We start from the raw sequence: 22,221 nt of genomic DNA, 5'->3' as shown, positions 1-22,221 counted from the left end.
TACAACTCTTTTAACTTTTATCGTAATTAGTCATGCATGTTCTTAACTTGTTCTCTTTCTTTGTTCAGGTGTCCTATTTCCACGCCTCACAGTTAAGACGTAAAACTCAAACGGAAGAAGCTGAGAAGCTGCCTCTTTAATGGCGGTAACTACAACTAATTTTGGGGTATCAAAACCCTCTACTCCTTTCCTCCATTCAGTGAAAACCCTCTACTCCTTCCTAAAACCACCCCTTGCAACCAGTGGGAAATTCCGTTGTCCTTCCAGACCGACATCATTCTCCATCACTACTACCCTTCCGGATTCGTCAAAGCCACTTAAAGCTGCCACTGCCACTGCCACTGCCACCCTCACCATCCCGGTACCAAACGGGAAACTCATTTCACGTTTTGCACCCGATGAGCCACGAAAAGGTGCTGATGTCCTTGTTGAGGCCCTTGAACGTGCTGGAGTCACTGAAGTGTATGCCTACCCTGGAGGAGCTACACTGGAGATCCATCAAGCCCTGACAAGGTCCCCCACTATCCGCAACATTCTCTGCCATCATGAGCAAGGTGAGATCTTCGCAGCCGAGGGATATGCCCGTGTATCGGGTCGGCCAGGGGTTTGCATCGCTACTTCAGGCCCCGGAGCCACCAACCTTGTATCTGGCCTTGCTAATGCACTGCTCGACAGTGTGCCATTGGTTGCTATAACCGGCCAGGTGCCACGCCGCCTGATCGGCACTGATGCAATCCAAGAAATACCAATCGTTGAAGTCACACGCACAATTACTTAGTCCTTGATGTAGAAGATATTCCGAGGGTAGTGCAAGAAGCTTTCTTCCTTGCCGTCTCCGGCCGGCCAGGGCCAGTCCTGATAGACATACCCAAGGACCTTCAACAACAACTGGTTGTGCCTACTTGGGACAAACCAATGGAGCTTCACGGGTACGTCTCTCGTCTCCCCAAACCTCCTCTGGACTCCTACTTGGAACAAATCCTCCGATTTATTTTCGAGTCTAAGAAGCCTGTTCTCTATGTTGGTGGTGGATGCTTGAATTCAAGCACGGAACTTCGTCGGTTTGTTGAACTCACTGGAATTCCTGTTGCAAGCACATTAATGGGTCTTGGTACCTATCCTATGCATGACCCGTGTTCACTACGCATGCTTGGAATGCATGGGACTGTATATGCAAATTATGCAGTGAATGAGGCAGACTTGCTTCTTGCATTTGGGGTTCGATTTGATGATCGGGTGACCGGAAAACTAGAAGAATTTGCCAGTAGGGCAAAGATTGTTCACATCGATATTGACCCTGCAGAGATTGGAAAAATTAAGCAACCTCATATCGCAGTTTGTGCTGATTTAAAAGCTTCATTGGATAAGATGAATAGGTTATTGGAAGAGAGAATTGAGTCAACTGGAAAGCTTGAATTTTCAGCTTGGAGGGAGGAGCTAATGGAGCAGAAAAAGAGGTACCCCTTGTCTTTCAAGACATTTAAACAAGCAATTTCACCACAGTATGCAATAAAGGTTTTGGACGAGTTAACTAATGGTGATGCCATTATAAGCACCGGAGTTGGACAACATCAAATGTGGGCTGCACAGTGGTACGGATTTAAGGGTCCTCGTCAATGGCTCACATCTAGTGGGTTCGGGGCAATGGGTTTTGGTTTACCTGCTGCTATTGGGGCTTGTGTGGCAGCAGCTCCAGGGACCACTATAGTGGATATTGATGGCGATGGAAGCTTTCTCATGAATATCCAAGAATTGGCTACTGTCCGGGTGGAAAATCTCCCTGTGAAAATTATGGTTTTGAACAATCAACATTTGGGTATGCTTGTCCAGTGGGAGGACCGGTTCTATAAAGCTAACCGAGCTCACTCATACTTAGGTAACCCAGAGAAGGAGTCCGAAATATTTCCAAACCTGTTGAAATTTGCAGAGGCTTGTGATATTCCTGCTGCCAGGATTAGGAGGATGAGTGAGGTTAGGGATGCAATAAAAACAATGTTGATGACACCAGGTCCATACTTGTTGGATGTGATTATACCACATCAGGAACATGTCTTGCCAATGGTCCCAAATGGTGAATCTTTTAAGGATATTATCATAGAGTTGGATGGGTCTTTGGAGGATACGATCATAGAGGGGGAGGGGTGGACCAACTATTGGTCCAAATACGAATAATCTTTCAGTTTTTCCTACTGAAAATCCCATATTGTCTTGATCAAAGCCAAGTTATTGGATTACATTTGCTCTAATACCACTTGTTACGTCTCGAAAGGGGCACAACGTTAGAAGACCAATTTAGACAACCCTTAATAGTATTACTAAACATACAAATCCTGCACAAAATGGATCGTAAATGGCAAAATGCAAACCTCTTAGATGTGTATTTATTAATACTATCTTTAATGAAAGATTATAAACAAGCTCTTAATTTAGTATAACATAAAATAAATTTTAAAATAAGGTTAAGGGGGTCACTTCTTTGATAGGTCCCCTCTTTACACCAAGAAGTGGACTTCCCCCTTCCTCTCTTTTATTCTGCAAGAAAGGAAGGATAGGCTCCCTCCCCATTTTTATGACCTAGGAGAGGCAAATAAAGCAAGGGTGTTGCCCCCTCATAGACCTTGGAAAGGGCTTCTCCTCCTCCCATTCTATCCCCTCTGAAGGATGCTCTCCCTTTGTTAAAGAAAGGCAAAAACCCTCTATTTCAAGAAGGCTTGAGCGAAGGACCTGTCTAATTGAAGTGGAGAAGAGGGCGAGCTCCCACTCTATTTGAAAAATGAGACCCACATGTAGGTAGGGGTGGCATAGAGCCAAGCCAAGCTCGATCCTGCATATGTTCGAGTTTGGTTTGATTTGAATACTTCGTACTTGAGCTTAAAGTCGAGCTCATCCTCAAGCTTAAAATTGGAATCAAGCTTGAGCCTAAAATTTTTAACCAAGTTTGTGCCCGAACTCGGGCCCGGTTTGTACTCCAACCTACATTTAAAACTTAAAAAATAAATAAATAGAATATTGTGCTGACCTTAGTACCATTGAATTGCAAGGTATCATATAGGAATCCAAGAATTTGTAATAAAACATACTAATGTATAATAACCAATTTAATAGACCTAAAATAAAGAGCAAACACCTAAATCAAGTGTTTATTCCATTGACATACAACAACATTTAATGTTGAGGGACCCAAAAGGGATTAATCGTTTTTTAGGTTTGAGGTAAATTGACGAAAACAATCAAAGTAAAGGATATTTTCGTAAGAAAACTATATTAATAAGTCGATTCATCAGTTAACAAACTGAGTTCAAGTAAAAATCGAACTGAGCCGAGGTCGAACGGTTTGGCTTGGTGCCACCCCCAACATGCAGGTATTAATTTTTGTTAAAAAAATTTTGGTTACCATAGCATCCTTGTCTTCGTCTCTCATGCTGACTGAGCCCCTCCAAAGACTCCACATAAATTTAATTAGACAACTCAAATCATAAAACTTGCGCCTGCAACCCATTGAATAAATCAACTATCGTTAGGATTTGTTAGAGCGTCACTTTCCATCAATGGATTTAGCAGTAAGAATCGTCCACCGAAGCTTCCTTCTACCTGCAAAAAACTCATAAAAAAATCCCATCGTTATCCTCCATACTCAACCGTGTGGCCTCTCAGAACTCCATTTTCATCTGTGTCAGCGGAAACGCCCATTTCCATTACTTTTACCAAATCTCACACTTTAGACTTTATAGAGCTCAATAATTTGCAACCAAATGACGACTCCCTCTCACGATGAGACTCGGCTCATGAATCCCCGAGTCAAGGCAACAGAGATATATTAATAACGTGGAGGAAGCTCACTGGTTCAACTGCACCGGCAAGACAAGGATAGTTACCCAACCAGAGAAGAAACTTTAGCAAGACGGGTTTCTTACTTTCTTGCATGGGAAAACCCTTGGACCCAGAAGCCTCTTACAAAGGAAAACACCTTCTCTCTGCCTCCTTATTTGGACTACCGTTTTAATGTATTCTCTCAACTAGTCTTACTCTCTCTTATATCATCTTCCTTTATATAAATCCTCAAGAGCTTTTTCCTCAAGGCAAAGGGTACGATTGACCTCTTTCCCCTTTATATAAGCAGCACAGTTTGTTTTCATTTCTGGGGAACGATGAAATTCTAAGAAGAGAGAGAGAGAGAGAGAAGGTTGCCCAAGAGAGGAACGAGGGAGATGGAGAATTCAAAAGGGTTCTACTTGGTGTTGATTTTGGTGATGATAGGAAGAGTTGAAGGGCAACTATCGGAGAACTTCTACGCTTTAAGTTGTCCCAACGTCGAAGCGTTAGTACAACAGGCAGTGCTGAACAAGTTAATCCAGACGTTCGTCACGATCCCCGCCACCCTTCGTCTCTTCTTCCATGATTGCTTTGTTGAGGTACTATACTACCTTGATCTCTGAACTCTAAAATCTCTCTCTCTACAAACTTTTCTCGTCGAACTGATTTCTGTTCGTGAATTTTGATCAGTTTAGTCAATGGGAGAGCTGGTTCAATCTGTGATCGTTCTTATTGTTTATCCAGGCGGTCGGAAAAATGGAACAGATGTAGCAAAAGAAAAAAAGTTAGAATTCCAGTTTCCAGTTTTCTAATCTTAGAAGCTATGTGTCATATCCGGAGTTTCAACAAACTCTATTAGTAAATTTATGAATCAGACTTGGAGAGGAGAAATTTCCTCGTTCGCTTCATGGGGATCAGTTGGATTCCGCGCATCGTCGTTTGAAAAGTTCGCAGAAGGGGGTGTAAAGTCTAAAATGCCCTCAGGAAAAATACAGTATTTTCTAACGCTATCACGTTTTGCAGGGCTGCGACGCCTCCGTCATGATCGCATCACCGAACGGCGACGCCGAAAAGGATGCTGCGGACAACCTGTCACTCGCCGGAGACGGATTCGACACGGTGATAAAAGCGAAAGAAGCGGTGGAAGCCCAATGTCCCGGTGTCGTCTCTTGCGCTGACATTCTAGCCATCGCCTCAAGAGACGTCGTCGTTCTGGTCAGTATACTACCGCTAGAAAATTAACCGATATCGATTAGTGCTGAGTTTCTCAAACGGAATCAATCAATTGTGCACAGGCTGGCGGCCCCACGTTCAACGTCGAATTGGGACGTCGGGACGGGCTAGTTTCGAAGGCATCCCAAGTAGCCGGAAAACTGCCAGAACCGGACTCCGACCTGGACCAGCTCAACTCCATCTTCATCAGAAACAACCTCACGCAAACGGACATGATCGCTCTCTCAGGCGCTCACACCGTGGGTTTCTCCCACTGCAACCGCTTCGCCAACCGCCTCTACAACTTCAGCTCCTCCTCCGCCGTTGACCCTTCGCTGGACTCCTCCTATGCGGAGGAGCTCGTGAAAGCTTGCCCGAGGGATGTGGACCCGAGCGTGGCCATTAATATGGACCCCAACACCCCACAAAGATTCGATAACGCCTACTACCAGAACGTGGTCCAGGGGAAGGGCTTGTTCACCTCAGACGATGTGCTCTTTACAGACCCGGCCTCGCGGCCCACAGTGAACGACTTTGCCACGAATCCGTCAGACTTTAATGCCGCGTTCACGACGGCCATGATAAAACTTGGAAGAGTGGGTGTAAAGAAGGGGAATGAGGGCGAGATTAGAAAGGATTGTTCCGCTTTCAATTCCTAAAATGATAAAAGAGTTCGTTCCAAATACGACCATAATAAGTTGGTGTCACAGTGGTCTATTTTTCCTTTTATAACCACAAAAAATTGCTACAGTAAACGAAATTCTACTTTTATCCATCCCCCTTTACTGATATTCTTTTTGTCTAGCCCTGCCTGACGGTGGAAAGTTTCTTGGACATCTAGTGAGGAATCAAAACTTCTACAGTAAATGAGAAAAAGCATCCCTACTCGTGCAATACTTTCCTCGGTCAAACTCGTAAAGCTCATACGACGTTCTATCAAACCATTAATGCTTTGCCAAGAGCAAATTCCTCAGAAGACAACATATAAAGCAAATAAACAAAAAGGACTCGGATTTTATTAGTTTTGAGGGTTCAAAATAGAACAAGGCAAGTTCTAAAAGCTTACACGTTCATTTGGGCAGGTGAGAACAACAATGAAACTCCCACACTTTTCTACATAAGAACCATATCTAAGGAGAAATAAAATAAATTTGCTATAACTCTTCCTGCATTTTGTATATTCAAGCCATGCCCCCACTAGTTGCTGTCCGGATTATCTGAAACAGAGCTGAAATAAAGAAACACAAACAGATGTGTTACTAACAGCTTATTCTGGCATATTCAGAAGAGCATAAAGAGCAGGAAAAGAATAGATGTACGCATATATTAGCTTAATGTTCATTCATTATTTGGTGCCAAGATTAATAACAGCTCACCGGAATGATGAATGATACTGTCCTAACAAAGAGAAGAATAACAAATTACAACATAATCCAGCCCTACATATAAGCCCCAAGTTATTTTCGTCTCAGACATGCATAGGTCAATGAATGTAGATATAGGAAAAGGTTAATTAAAAAAAAAAAAAAACACAAGATTTGCGCACAAACTTGTATCAGCTTTTAATTGATAAAGATATCAATCAACCATCTCTGCTACTAAATACTTCACTTGAAAATCATGGAAACTCAAAAACGGAGTTTTTTATTTTTTATTTTTTATAACAAGCCAAATAAAATTCATCTCGTTCAAAAAAAAAAAAAAAAAAAACGTTGTCCATGACAACACAATTCACTGAAACAAAAAAGCGCATGGAAACTGAATGTAATGAAAATAAAAGTAGACTAGGTTCTCGAACAACAATATCATTTTTAAAAGCAAACAGAAGAAGTAACTTACATGATCCAATCACAACAAAGACAAAGAAACCAAGCATGACAGGCCCCACAGGGTAGTCATTCCCCTTCTTTACAGTTGTTTCAGGAACTGATCCTCTCTTAATTATGTTCTTCTGAAACTTCTCCACCTTCCTGTCTGCCAGACGCCTTGATGTTGTCTGTAGAGAAACAGAAGTATTTTGTGTAAATTGATTTTTTCATAAAAAGATGATACAACACAATCATTTTATCAGTAACCATGATAACACCCAATCATTTTATTGGTAACCATGTTAAAACAACACAATCATGTTGAAGCAAAATCAACTGAAGAAAAGGTGGATACTTGAATAGTGATTAACCAGTCCACGAAACTGACGAAATTAAACAGCCACCACAATCCTCTCTTAAACTTAAAACTTGAAAAGGCACTTAATATTCTTCGCTTGATAATGAATCCACTTAGTCATCGACCACTGTAGAGCTTGTCTCCCTTCATTTTGAGCTTATTTACATAAGTCTAATCAAATCCTTCTAAGTGTTGGTAATTTTATTGAAACAAGAGAAACACAATTAAAGATACCCTAACAATGAACATAACCAAAGAGGAAAATAAAAAGAGATGAGGGTGAAAGGGGTATTATCAACAGAAGAAATAAGAATCATAATTAACAACCTGTCCAGATAATGAGTCAGCACCACAATCAGCAGATAAAGAGAGCCAGAGATATTTTCAGTCTCTTTAAGGATGCGCCAATGATAAAAGGAGCATCAGTATTGCAACCTTACCAGACAAGGACCAATCTAACATCACCTTCACGCTCAAAAAGTCACAGGAGTCTTTCCCTAAAGAGCTAAGACCATAAAAATCTAAGTTCGGCCTCTGCCATTAGATGACTAACCTTACACAAAGTACATGATCTGATATACCAATGGTTGACCATGTCGGTGTTAGTTTTAGACAAAGTAAAACATTTGAAGGAACAAAACTATCAATGTCGAATGCAAACCACGGAATTAAGCTGGAAATCAACGTATCAAAGAAAGAGGCATGAACCCCTCAAACAGAAAGAAGGGCTCTGCCAGAAATGTATTATTGACACTTCCACATAGAATGGCAACTCGGAAAGTCACTCCCAATGATCTATTTTTTTTTTTATTTTTTTTTTGAGTGAAGCAAAGAGAGTCTATTAAGTCCTTCTATTGATGCTCACAAGAACTACGCTCCCAGATCATCAATTTGCAAAGGATGAAACCACATTCAGCGTCAATTAGGCGACAAACTAGAGCTTATATCATCTGATCCAAAGAAAGAAGTAACTTAAAAGAATAGTTAGATCCCCTCGCGTATCCTAGGGCTTCAGATCACAAATCCATGCGACATAATTCTTCGTCTTTCCTCTTAAAATGACATCAGATGCTAAAATATTCCACAACCAAAAACAGGAGTTGGAGATTTTTAAAAAACACCCAGCCAGATAACCTAAGAAACATCAAGATGACGAATTTTACAAATTAAAATTCTTTTCTGAAATAACACCAATTAAATCGTCTTATAAAAAATTAAAGAAAAAAAAATCTTACATCCAAAGGGTAACACCGGCGAAGGCAGGCAAAATTCGATTCATATAACAAAAAGAAATAACCATGATTGGAAAAAAAAAACAAACTACAACAAGATATCCCACCAAAAAAACAGATCTGGGAAGAGAAAAAAATTGATAGGGCGCCATCGAAAAGACCAGCCAAAGCTCGATAAGGTAAATAAGACATCAAAATAGAGCAATAAAAACACGGAACAAAGATCACGAGAAGTTACATAGAGCCATAAAAACAAGGAACAAAGATGACAAGAAGTTACATAGAGCCACAAAAACTCGGAACAAAGAGCACAATAAGTCATCTACATGGTTATCGAGAGAAAATCTTTACCATGATTCTTCCTTGCCTAGCTCCGCGCGGCGAGATCTGCAGAAGGATCTGGAGACAGGAGAGGGGAATTCCGCGGAGGCTCGATACCAAGGCGTCCGCTCTCTGCATCTATATAGCAGACGTCCGCGAAAGGGAAGACCACTTTATTTAGTATTTTATCGGGTTGAAGTTGAAGGAAAACGCAACGTGACGCGCATGACTGGGTCCACCGGCTCTCACAATGTCAAACCGTTTTGTGGGTCCCACGAGATTGTGCCAACAATAGCTGAACAGGAAACACGTCGACGTGATTGTTTGAACGACTCTGATTTATGCACTCCCTCGTTCGGCGCTGCGGAAATCCGGTTAGACTCATTCGGGTAACCGAAAACTGGGTTCGAAAATTCGTGAGGAAAGAACACCTGGTTCGGATTTTCCTTTTAAATTTACACGGAAAAATATAAAATTAATAAATTAATAATTATTTAAAGAATACTACTCGAAATAACCCCTGAATAAAAATATTAATTTTTTAAATATTTATCCTCAAGTAAAATCATAACATTCCGATCTCCTACTGTTGAAATCGAGTCAATATAAAATTTCAACGGGTTGGATTTAATTCGAAACCTTTAAAAAAAGGTGGAGTATTCCAAATATTTTTAACAAATAAATGATTTAAATTAATCAGAATCTAATAAGGGTGGGTCCTCCCCACTTTACTCAAATAGATCCAACAAATACGCATTGGACGCCTCGGTCTTCAGGCATGTGGGGTTTCTCCAATGATGGGGAGTTTTGACTGGAAGTAGCTGAAACAGCAAGAAAAAAGAATAAATTCAACCAATTATAAGACAATGACTAGAGTATCATTAAAAAGGAAGAATCAGCAAAGAAAATAGAATAAATGCTGTTTGAATTATGAATCCCCCCCTCCTCCCTCTGTTTCTGAACAGATAGGGCTTTTCTGTGCTAACAGATGACTAGTGATCATTAAAAGGAAGAATCAGCAAAACAGATCACCTTAGACTCACATGAAAAACTAGATTAGGGGCTCATTGGCCCATTGCTCTGTACGCTCAATTCCTGGACATATAATCTCGCCTAAATCAAGTCATTAAAAGTATGGGCCATAGCCTATATTCAGCTTCAACAGTGGATCGAGCCAAAACGTTTTGTTTCTTCCTTCTCCAAGTTTCCACCAAAAAACACACAATAATCAGTAATAAACTTATGTCCAATTTAGATCCAACATAATCTACATTGGAGAAAGTTTCTATCTTCAAGTGATCATGAGGCTTAAAAAACAACCCCTTCCAAGGAGAACCCCTTCAAATATCTTAATGTCCTCTAAGTAGCTTCGAGATGTACCTCGCATAGACAGTCCATGAATTGACTGACCATATTGACAGAGAAGGATATATCAGGACGGTAACTGTGGCATAGATCAGTTTCCCAACTAAGTCTATGATATACTATCTTTTCCTTGAGTTCATCACTATTCTCTTTGTGAAGATCATGACCAACTTCCATAGAAGTCTCTACTGTTTTCGCCCCTGACAAGCCATACTCTTGTAACATGTTTGTGACATATTTTCTCTATATAAGTACAGGTCCTACCTTGCTTTTAGTCACTTCAATTCCAATAAAATACTTCAAGGAACCCAGGTCTTTGGTTTGGAAATGCTTTGAAAGATGTATCTTTATCTCCTCAATAGCCTTTATATCACTCCCAGGTAAAATGATATCATCTAAATATGCAAGTAGAACAACAATATTAGATGGTCTCTTCATAACAAATAATGAGTGGTCATAATGACTACGAGAGAATCCAAAAAACATGACAACCTAGCTGAATTTCTCAAACCATGTCCTAGGGCTTTGTTTAAGTCCATAGATTTCCTTCTTGGGTCTGCACACCTTGCGGATCTTCTCCAAAGCAACATACGTAGGACATTGCTCCTTGTACACCTCTTCATCTAGCTCACCATACAAGAAGACAATTTTGATATCTAGTTGAAACAAAAGCCAAACTTGGTTGACAACATCAGATAATAGAATGCATACTGAAGTTAGGCGGGCTATGGGTGAGAAGATCTCAAACACATAAAACCGTATGTCTAAGTGTACCCCTTTGCTATTAATCGAGCTTTATATCGTCCAATGGAACCATCTGCCCGGTATTTTGCAGTGTATATATCTAGCGACATCCAACCACAATAGCATCTGAAGGTAAGTTATACAAAACCCATGTGCCTCTATCACATAATGCCTCCATCTCAACATCCGTAACTTCCTTTCATTGAGGGGATAGGAGAGCATCCTGCACCAAAGGAATAGTGCACGAAGACAAGGATAAAACAAACTTTTTGAACTAGAGAGACAAGAAATCAAAAGACAAAAAATTTGATAATGAATGTCTAGTGGACTTACGTACGACTTTCCAAAGAACAATAAGAAAGTTCAGATCACTTACCTTAGGATCTGCAAGCGAGGAGACTTTTGGAACTGGTGGGAAAGAGGGAACTGGAGCTTGGTTCTTTGTAGCTCATCTTCTATGATACACCTATAATCATTTATCTAGAGTGACAATTGGTGAGGGAGTAGTACCAACCTCTACAAAGGTTGGAGCAACAATTTTTTGACTTGGAAAAAGAGTAATGTCCATGGTAGTTGAAGAAAAGAAGGGGACATTTTCAAAAAATTTCACGTCAGTAGATACAAATGTTGTCCTAGTGGAGGAAAAAAAACATTTGTATCCCTCCTGTCAAAGAAGACACATTTAACTACACGAGGAGACAACTTATTTGTGGATAAGCAAAGCAAACACAACCAAAAATACACGGAGATAAAGCAAATAGTGTAACAGAGGCCAGTAACAATAAATAAAATAAATACTTATTTGAAACAGAGGCCAGTAACTTATTTGAAATACAATAAATACTTCACATTTCTCCTATAGGAGAAACATCTAGGTACATCGACTAAAGACATCAATAACGGAAAGAATGTACTTGTAACTAAAGACATCGGACACAAGACATGGTCCCATAAATCTGAGTAGACAATTTCAAATAAACTCTTATTACTTAGTTGGCTTAAGGGAAACACAGTTTGTTGATGCTTGCCCTGTTGACATGAGTCACACTAAAACAATAAAGTAGAAGGGAATAAGGAAATAATTGAATAGGCTTCATTGGAGATGGATGTCCTAATAGTAGAAGCCACTGGAGTGACGCGATTAATGTATGAATAGCATGGGAAGGAGGTTGTGAGTGACCTTCCAGATGATATAATCCACCTCTCTCACGCATGGAACCAATTATCCTCCTTGCCGTGAGATCATGAAATACACAATGAGATGGGTTAAATGTTACAGAACAGTTCATAGACTTAGTGAGTTGGCTTACTGACAACAAGTGAAAATTTGAGAACAAATAACATGAACTGAGGTGACATAAAAGAAGATGAAAAAAGTGTACCCATTCCTTGAATGATTGACACTGACACATCATCAAGAATGACCTACTTAATGTTAAAGGATCCCTTTAAATCAGAAAACAAGGAAGTCATACCTAACATAAGAGTAGTAGTTCATAAGTCAAGAACCCCAGTAGATGAGGGATGCATATGTAGAGCTGACGTATCTAAACTAGCCAAAGTGGTAGTGGGAGGTGAAGACTAAGCTACTGATGCTGAGACAAGAGGGGTAGCTGCCAATTGTGCCATACATTGACTAACTGTTGCATCTCATCAGATGCTCCTGGCATAGTATTTACTATGGATCCGATAGATGTCTCAGTATTTTCATGAACAAAGGTTTTTGCCCATGCACTCTTCCCAAATTTACTCCAGAACTTGTAAGAGGAACTAACAAAAGGACTTGTCACCTCAATCTCGTCAGTACTTACCACCACCATCCTTGTTGCATGACATGTATAGTAGAGACTTGACAACCTTTTGGAAACAGATTTAGATGTATTTAGGTGAAAATGTCTAGCTAGTAGCTGCTAAGTTGTGGAGCTTAATCAACGCCCTATGATATATTAATTGTTGTTTTATTAAGGACAATTTGGGAATTTTACTCTTGTATCGCGGTTGTCCTAATTTTCTCTTTATAATTGAGAGGGCGCCGCTATTAGGGTTTCATCATCACCAAGAAGGAATTGGAGTTGGAGGTTAGAGAAAACACCTGTAAGTGTGTACGATTTCTCTTGTAAACTATTTCATCTTTATAAAAGATTACTGCAGCGGTGGAAGACAGGACGTAATCTCACTTGAGGCGAACCTATATAAATCTTGTTGTTTTTTCTTGCTTGTTTTTCCTTTCTTCCGCGATTATTATTATTGCTCTCATTAGTTTGGAATTAGGGTGTCTAATTCCTAACAGTAGCTTCAAGCAATTCATCATAACATGACTATCTATAGCAGTGCAAACAAAAGTAGATAGCAACCATAGACGCAACATGAGTAATGTTTCTTCAGACAAACCATATCAGCAATCCTTTACCAAGAACTTCCTACAACTTGCAAGATGACCAACAAACACCAATCAGTTGATTATGATTGTTGTTTAAAGAAGTTGTCAGATCAAGGAAGAAGTTATATAATTTGTTTTAAGATCAAAATTTTCATGCACAAAGGGTTTCTTTAGAAGGTGTTCTCTTTTAGTTTCTTCCAAAGTTTTTCGCTGGCAAGAAGATACAAGAGTGTGATTTTGTCATTGTACCACTCTAGGGTAAACTCTTCATATAAAAGAAGTAAAACCTCTCCTTAATGTCTAGCAGAATATTCTTTCTTTCTGTTAACATAAACCAACATCAGGGCATCTAGATAAATTTTGCGAAATTACTTGGTGTAGGTCCTCCTTTAAAATCCTAGGATTAGGTAGAAAATTATTCACATGTCAAAGATATACAGGCAATTAACGCATGCTGCATCAAAGAAAATCTCACTTCTAACCAAGAAGTAATATTGAATAGTGGAAGTGGATTGGGCCTTTGGCACAATGAACCCATGGGAGGATTTCTACTGTGAAGTTTTGGGTTCATTTTTCACCAAGGGGTATGAGGTATCATGTGTGTGCACGTGTAATCAACATCCAAAAAAATAAAACATAATCCTTGTGTAAGTTGCGAACTTCCTTAAATAGTTAAATGGTCAACCTTGAAAAAGCTGCAACATTTGTTTTTGGTGGCATATGCTGCACATGTAAAGAACGCTTTCAGTTCATGGTACATAGACTTCCAATTGACCTTTTCTAGGATTTCCAAAAGGGAGATCCTGGAAAGTGAAACATTTAATACGCTTTTTGGACAAGCATTTGCTGAAGATTGTTGACCTTCTAACTCAAACCAATAAATTCATTTATTGAATAGAAGAAGCACATCATAGTGATAAAAAAAACCAATTGGATCAATGCCCACCAAAAATTGATAGTGCACATTATTATCAGAATTAGCCTATGAGTGGGGATATTAAATCACTAAATGTACGACCAGATTAAAAGAAGAGCAATAACTTACATTCTGTAGAATTCAGAAGCTGAGCGTGATCCATTGTGGAAAATAAACCAAAACAGAACAATCACCAATATATCTATCCCAGTTAAAGAACTCAAAAGAAAATACTCATCCTGATGAGTTGAATTGTACAGAACTTGAACCAGAGAATCACAAAGTACTCATGTTTCAATGTTTTCCTTACCAAATAAAGAATGAGCAAGCAGTGATATCATCCCAATAAAGATTCGCCAAATGCTTATGATTCATAAACAGATAAACTAGATTACACAAGTTTGTATACATAATATTAATGCTTATGATGAATGCTTTTCAAGCTATGTGGACACAGGAGCAGATATTCTAATAAACCTTACCAGTTTATCTAATCACAAAATCAAGCTCCAAACAATTTGATAGATCTATCACAATGAAAGACATTGACAATTTTCCAAATGCAAAAAGAGAAAGAAATAAAAAAGAAAAAAAACAGAGAAGGATTCTAACCAATTACTTTGTAAATCAATCAACTTTGATGGGAGTAGATATTCAAAACTTTTCCATTCTCCAATCAAGTTAAGGAAATGTTTATAGCTCCCAGGTCAATCTCTAGCCTCAACCAACGTACCAAAAAAAATGGCATAAACCATGAACAATAATATATAGAGAGAGAGGCCCGATCCAATACGAAACACCATTCCATGTGAAACATGTGAAACGGCTATCTCAGCCATCCAATCAACGGCTGAGATAGCCATTTCGTATGTTTCGTACAGAATGGCGTTTCGTATTGGATCAGACCTCTATATATATATATCACAAAGAAGGAATTAAACAGAAACAAGGATACTAAATAGGTAACGCTCCCACCATTCCAACATGTAAAGTCCAAAAGTAACATTGTAAAGATAGATCTTGCGCTGAATCCAATTCATTGTTTTGATCTGCAGATTATATAAAGAAAATGAGAAGCTAACAAAAAATACAACCATTAAGAGCTAGAGATTCGAGTGAGAGCATGTGCACATGAATCAATTAATAATAGTATAATGGACATGTATCTTTCCAGAAGTACTGATCTAAAACCAACTAATTTCAACAATGTCATTCAATTTTAACATATTAAAAAAATAAACACACTGAACTATTTAAGCATTCATAAAATATTCACTATTGGTAAAAAATTAAGAGTAATAACAACTCCTGTTGTACCAAGAATTGTTTTGTTGTTACTCACAAACATGCAAGGAGAGGGCAAATTACAAGAGAGTATGGAAACACTTTTAAGTCAGTGTTGTAAGAAACATATAACCTGAGCACTTCCAGAGTCTTTTCTGGTTCATATACACCAATAAAATATATTTTCAAAAGATCACCCGAATTGGCTGCAAAACTAGTTTGACTGATAGGCTAGCCTAGTTTAAGCATGCTAGTTTGGTTGACCCATCACTAGTTATCTCTAAAACTCAAATATCAAAGCCTGAGTTTAACATTCCTCACCAGAGTCTTGAAACTGAGCCATTTGAGTGCATAGGAGAGTAAATAGGTGAAGATGAAATGGACAAAGGGTAGTCCGTTACTCTTTCCATATATCCACCTTTATTTTCCATTTAGTCTAATTATCTAAATTGGTCTTCCATTTTCATTTATTCACCTGTTAACCTGCCTGTTGTAAAAGGTGAGTCCAGGTTTATCCAAAATGACTAGTCCAAGTCAGGAGGCATCTTCTCCATTAACAGGTATAGGATACTATTTCAAACAAAAAACAAAAAAAAACAGGTATAGGATCTTCCTAATCATGTTTCTATGCAGGACTATTCTAATATTCCAACCCCCCCTCCTCCTCCTCCTCCTCCTCCTCCTCCTTTTGCGTGGGGCTCTTACATGTGAACAATTTTGGGGGGAAACCCAACTGTAAGTACCCTCTCTGCTACCAAAGTTGGATCTAGGTCTATCATAAATTACCAGCCAAAGTTAGAAGGCATCGCATTGCTATTCTCTATTGTGTTTTTTCTTTTTGGTATTATTGAGAGTTGCAATGTTTGACCATTTATGCAAATCTTTTCATCTGAGATTCGAAATGTAACGAATGTATTATTATTGTTATTTATGTGTTTTAAAACTATAAATTTATTAAAGCTTTCTAAATGTACTTGTTGTTATCTCAGGGATGTTTATATTTAAAAATATCTTTAACTACATTTTATATTGGTCAATTCAATGACTTTGTTGCTATTAATGAAACTTTTTTTTTTTTTTGTTTTGAAAAGGGCTAGTAATGAAACTTACTTGAAGCTACTGAAGTAGTTAAGGTGAATATGATTATATCAGGTTTTATATTTACTCTTCTATATCAGATTTTTATATATGTTTATATCATACATGATCTTCTCCGTCATTATTTAAATGAACATTATAAACTAATATTTCACATTTAAATTTTAAGTTTGTCTATTACATCTAAGTTGAAAAAAATAAAGTATAAAAAAATTATTCGAATCTGCAATATGATTTGCTCCAATCTGCACCCAATTCAATCTGTATAGAAATGGATTGCATGTGAATCTTGAAGTTACCCAAACTGATTCGCAAGATTAGTGGGTGAACAAAAATTATAGATTAACCCAGCCCGATCTGATCCACAATAATTGGTGGGTCAAATTTTTAAAACCCGATCCACAATGGATTGCATGTGGATCTTACGGTCTTCCACCTGACCAGACCCATTTGTGGCAAATACTAGATTCACATTTGACAGCTTGAACTAAAATCACCTATCAAAATCAAGATCACGAATTTTCACATTTGCATGCCTCAAATTTATTGACAGAGCTCCTTTCTGCAATGACACCAAGCTCATTTTTCTTTATCATAAAAAGGCAAACTCAGATCTCTCAAACTTGAACCCCATGACACACACAAAATTATACTTACACAACAGAGTAAAAAAAAAAAATTACAATCACATGAAAAACATAATTGACACAGAGTAAAATGACAAAAAGTTGATCTCTTGCTTACTGGGAGAAGACCAATGGTTTTTGCTCCTTGCCTTGCAAACCACTGATTTTATGCTTTTTTTAGGCACCAATCTAATACTTGAAGGAGGACCAAAAGTCTAATGTTCACTAACTGAAATCATCCTTCATCTTCCTACATCAACATTCAGTAGCATGATTTTCAAGCAATCAGAAAAGAGAGCTTCTGCCAAGTCTTCCGATTCATGTTTGTGTTTGACTGCACATGAATATGAATACTTTTTCGGCGCAAAGGAACTTTGGTAAACCAGTAAGCTTGAATTGCATTACTGAAGTGCATCTACTGGAATTTTACTATTGCAGTGCATCCTTTTACCTAATTGTCTCTCTGTCTTGGGTTTTCTTCTTCTTTTGGTAGCTTTTGATACATATCACCCTCATATCAAATTAAGAAACTACAATACCTTTTTCATGTGAGGTATTGGCACTTGGTTTTTGGACTCTAATTTACTTAGAATTAACCTTATTTGGCATGTGTTAATAAACTTGTTGTCTAGGAAGGCTATTACATGGATGCTAATTTGCTAGATAGCATGGTACTATACATAGGGGTGTAAATGGTATACAAACGAAATAGAATAGGCTATTTCGTATACCGTTTTGATTACCATTCCTGTATTCCGTATCCGTTCTGTCCAATTACATATATGAGTAAGATTGTTTGTTCCGTCTGGGTTCTGTTTTTAAACAGCGGATGAAAAATAGGGTAATCGGACAAAATTGACACCCTAACTATACGTAGTTTGTCTAAGAAGTGTACAAACTATCTGGTGAGGAAAAAGCAACTTCACATAACTTTTCATACATTTGAATCAAGATGTGCTTGAACTAAATCTAGACATCTTTTCTTATGAATGATAGGTACATTGATGAGAACCAACTGGTTGTAATAGGTAAACAGATCTAGATAATATTCGAATCTGGTTTAATCCAAGTTCAAACAGTAGGATATTATCCGAAAACTAATTCTGGCAAATCTGAGTCTCATATGAACTAGATATCTGAATCGGTTTCAGAGCAGAACCAGAACAAATAGATCCAGATCCGAAATCACATACCATTCTCAATTGTATCCCAAAAGAACCAAACAGAAGAAAACCAGAAATTAGAAATATGGAAAAGTACCAACAAAAAAAAAAAATAGAAAGTGAAAGGGGGCGTCAAGCAAGAAGAGAGGGGCATAGGCCTAAGGGGCAAAATTGGAAATTTTTGGCCAAATTTGCATTGGGATGCCAAATCAAAGGCAAAGATGGAATTTCTATAGTTGGTCGAAGCAAGTCAAAAGCAATCTTGAGTTTCTATTTCTTGTATTATTATCTAGAGATAGAAACTTTGTCAATTTAACAATCACTTTCAATTTCCTATAATTATGTAATTTGATTTCCTTGATTGATATAATTGGAAATCCTAATTGATGCAGGAGTTTCCTAATAGATGTAAAGGAAAAACTATAAATAGAGGAGGATAAGATGAACAAAACATCCAAATCCAAGGAATTTATTTTAGTTTACTCTCCCTCCGTCCTCTTCTCCCTCTATCTCTCTCAAATTCATGCCCGAGTACCTCTCCTCTCTTTTATCTTCTCTTCTTCTCTTTTTACCTTCTAGCTCTCTCTCTATTTCCCTCTCTTCTTCTACTTCACACTTCTTCCAACCCTCTTCACCCCTCTCTTTCAATTCTTCCTTGCAACTTTAAGAAGAATATAGGACCTTCTCCAAAAGGGGTTTCTATCAAGCACTCTCACTCAAAGACTAATGTACATCACGACAAACTCTACAGACAGATTCCCATCCAATGGCCAACAGGCACTGCAAATAATTGACTCCTTTAATGTGGGGCCAACTAGTAGGAATTTACTGATCACGTGCCTTTCAAAAATTCCTAAAGTTGCTGCCAGCTAGTTTCAACTACACTTGCATGATTACCAGCTGTTTAGGGTTTCTCATAAGTTATCTCGTTTAAAACCATAGAAACTAGTAAGGCACAAAGAAGAAGATTTCAAAAAGCAGAAGAAGATGGTGATTTCAGAAAGCAGAAATCCAAGAGATATTTTTGGAATTGGATTTCTGATCGGAGCAAAAGTACAGTTAATTGGGGTCGGAAGAGTGCGAGGGACCACAAAGTCAACCAAGGCAGCAAAAGTCTTAGGAATTAGATTCACACTTATAACAAAGTTGAAGCTTTTTCATCGCAATTCTCCCATACTTCAGGTTTTTTTCCTTTATTTCTGTTTTTGTCATTGTTCCAGTTTTTTTCCAAATTTAGCGTCCCAAAATTTATTTATTTTTCATGGGATTTCGGATCCAGATATCATCTGAATCAGAATGTTATCCGACGGATAGAATTCGGATATTTAAATTTGGTTAATTTTTTGGATATTCGGATTCCAGATATCCCGAATATCAGCAATTTGACCAGATCCGGAATCTGCAATCAGGACAGATCTGGAATTTCAACATCCGGACCGGATCCAAGCTGTCTACAACCTTAGTTGTTAATCTTTAAAAAGCTTGACACAGACATCTAGTGGCCTGATATCACAGAGACATGGGTCCATAAAAGTAGGTCTTATGCAACTATTGGAAGGAACATCAATCTACATAATTGGGAATCCACAAAAACTAATCAGAAAGATGCCAGAGAACTTTCAGTGGGCCTTGAGTATGCTTCCTCTTCATGCCAATGGTGAACTACAAAAGTCATCTGATTCAGAGAAGAGAAAAGGAGGAAGGGTATATGTAGAGACCTATTCATCATTTCAGGGCTAAAGCTTGTTTTAGGCTGAAAGCTATGACCTCAGCATTTTTCCATTACATAAAAAATGACTATTAACATCATATTGTTTTTTAAAAAAATGAAACACAATTACCAGACCGGGTAGCTAATTTGTCTAATGCCATTCCATAGGTATACTCCACTTAGTACAGGTGAATTTCTAGAAACTTCGTAAAGAAAACCATTGATCTTGTGAGTATACTAGTTTGTCATGCTCTCTCTCCTACACTATTAGAACTAGTTTATTAGCATCTATGTTTCTCAGGATACCCAGAATGCCAAGGAGGCTTCTGTTTGAGATTAGAGATGTTTTACTCTCTAATGGAAGCATCAAAATATGTAATGGAACTTTGAACATCTCTACTCTCTCATGGTATTCAAGTACATATCAGTAGTCAAATACCCAGAGTGCCAAGTGGATCAAACCAAGGGAAATCAGATAAAATCTCAATGCTAATATTGATCTCTTTTTGGGTCTCTGTTCTTCAAATAGCAGGCAGGGAGTACTGATTGCAGCTGAAAATATGACAGGAAAAGCAAGGAGGAGAACTTGACAACCAAAATCTTATTCTAAATTGCTATCTACAGACAATAAAATAGGATCACTTCCAACAGGGGATTTTAGTTTGTTTGGGGTTTAGTATCACTTTGTAGTGGTGATCTGGGGTTTCCTCTGAGAACAGAAGGATCATGGCTGTGAGCATGGTTAGCCATATTGGTGGTTACACTCTTGGTCGAGGGATTTACTTGCAGTGTACCCTAATGATATGTATGTGATCTCAGGTCAACCAATTGGGAAAAAGCATGGTTGAATTAATATGCTGTTTCACCTCTAAAGAAACTAGTACTAGGATACCGGATACAAAAAAAAAAAAAAAAAACTTAAAAGCGATCATTTGCTGATAAAGATAAAAGAATGCTACTACAAGCCCCACTTTTTGAAATCCCTAATTCTTGACTATAGAGAAGAATTTTTGGAATGAAGAATGTCGGAAGCGATTCGTCAATCAATGAGCATGGAGGAAAATAAAAACACTTTGCTTTACCTGACGTCAGATCGACTACTTCTGGATACTTCTGTGAAAAACTCCCGGAGCAGCTTGGCGTCCTGTAGAGGATCCGTCAAAACGTAACAGCACCGAGTGAAGAGCACGAGAGAGCAAAAACGAGAGAGAGAGAGAGAGAGAGAGAGAGAGAGAGAGAGGGTGCCTATGTCTGCGAAATGATAGCAATTGCCCGATGAGGAAGCTCCTCTCCGTTACGAGTTACCAGCCGTTACATTTCTCTTGTAACGGTGAATTGGTCGTTAAGAAGACCATGTAACGGCTACATGACGTTGACTTGACTCGTTCTTCAATTGACTGGGCTCGTCAGCCTGTTGCAGATAAGCCCATCGTTGCCGATTACAAATACCTTGGGACGATGAGAACTGTAAACCACTATAAATTATTGTGTATATATTTTTTTATTAAGATATTACGTGTGTTTAAACTTTGACTGTAAATCTATTTTGCTTTAATATAATTATTTGTTTTCAAAATCTCGTTCTCATATTTTATTAGATGCCTTAGTTTTCAATTTTTTTAAGGCAATCTCTTCATGGGATTCCTGAAGTCGTTCGCCTGTTCGATCTCTTGGCGGTGGTAGTTCCAGAACATCTGCAGCAGCAGGTGGTGGAAGTCTCTGATAAATTTTTCAAAAACAGAAATTATTTTTTAGCAACTGGGTTTTGCTGTTTTTGATACTTGATAGTGGAATTGCAGGAGCATCGTTTTGTTTTGACAAAACCTAATCAATCACAGCAACCAGCATTAATATAAGAGATTCAAAAGGAAATTACAACAAATGAAGTAAAATAATCCAGAACGAACTGAATTGACAAGGTTTGAATGGGAGCATTTTTCTGTTTCATTCAAAATGCACAGAACTATTGCTCTAGGACTGAAATGTATAAAAAAAAACATTCCTAAGCAATTACTGTTATGATTATTGAAAGGTAAAATGCAAAACACACACAAGAAATTACGAGGCTATGGTTAAAATTCTTACGTCCACTGTGAAGGGCGATCTGCTGGAGTATTTACAATAATAACGCTCTTATAGTAATGCTTGTCAACTCAATTTACCCTTCCAGACTACAATCTCAGTAGTTTC

The 22,221-nt window shown here is 38.2% G+C and overlaps 4 protein-coding genes across 5 annotated transcripts; 2 read left to right on the top strand and 2 right to left on the bottom strand.

Moving 5' to 3' along the window:
- The first annotated feature begins 139 nt into the window (after positions 1-139).
- Positions 140-2,172, top strand: LOC137949404 (acetolactate synthase 3, chloroplastic-like). Its single transcript, XM_068795465.1, is given in 2 exon segments — positions 140-761; positions 764-2,172. Coding segments are annotated over 2 exon segments (2,031 nt in total).
- A 1,983-nt stretch (positions 2,173-4,155) lies between these two features.
- Positions 4,156-5,775, top strand: LOC137963175 (peroxidase 55). The gene is made up of 3 exons (XM_068810349.1): positions 4,156-4,412; positions 4,837-5,028; positions 5,109-5,775. The coding sequence occupies exons 1-3, from the start codon at positions 4,209-4,211 to the stop codon at positions 5,682-5,684; spliced, it is 972 nt and encodes a 323-aa protein (XP_068666450.1). The 5' UTR covers positions 4,156-4,208; the 3' UTR covers positions 5,685-5,775.
- A 235-nt stretch (positions 5,776-6,010) lies between these two features.
- On the bottom strand, positions 6,011-8,912 carry LOC137963174 (uncharacterized). Its single transcript, XM_068810347.1, has 3 exons — positions 8,775-8,912; positions 6,865-7,021; positions 6,011-6,253 (listed from the first exon to the last, which is right to left on the bottom strand). Exons 1-3 carry the CDS (start codon positions 8,880-8,882, stop codon positions 6,207-6,209), a joined length of 312 nt encoding a protein of 103 aa, XP_068666448.1. The 5' UTR covers positions 8,883-8,912; the 3' UTR covers positions 6,011-6,206.
- A 353-nt stretch (positions 8,913-9,265) lies between these two features.
- LOC137963167 (uncharacterized) lies at positions 9,266-21,351 on the bottom strand. Of its 2 annotated transcripts, XM_068810342.1 has the most exons (6): positions 21,114-21,351; positions 17,276-17,407; positions 15,105-15,198; positions 14,279-14,351; positions 13,919-13,956; positions 9,266-9,565 (listed from the first exon to the last, which is right to left on the bottom strand). In XM_068810342.1, exons 3-6 carry the CDS (start codon positions 15,187-15,189, stop codon positions 9,477-9,479), a joined length of 285 nt encoding a protein of 94 aa, XP_068666443.1. In that variant the 5' UTR covers positions 15,190-15,198; positions 17,276-17,407; positions 21,114-21,351; the 3' UTR covers positions 9,266-9,476. The 2 variants fall into 2 exon arrangements, with proteins under 2 accessions (XP_068666443.1, XP_068666440.1); XM_068810339.1 differs by lacking the exon at positions 17,276-17,407 and having other exon boundaries at positions 21,114-21,347.
- Between the last annotated feature and the right edge of the window lie 870 nt (positions 21,352-22,221).

Source organism: Aristolochia californica, unplaced genomic scaffold, assembly GCF_029961685.1.
Source record: "Aristolochia californica isolate CCGP_79_NKW_82.1479 unplaced genomic scaffold, dmAriCali1.0.hap1 SCAF_1, whole genome shotgun sequence".
In the NCBI taxonomy this organism is placed as follows: Eukaryota; Viridiplantae; Streptophyta; class Magnoliopsida; order Piperales; family Aristolochiaceae; genus Aristolochia; species Aristolochia californica.
Note: the sequence above shows the minus strand (reverse complement) of the source record. Positions and strands in the feature narration are given on the sequence as shown.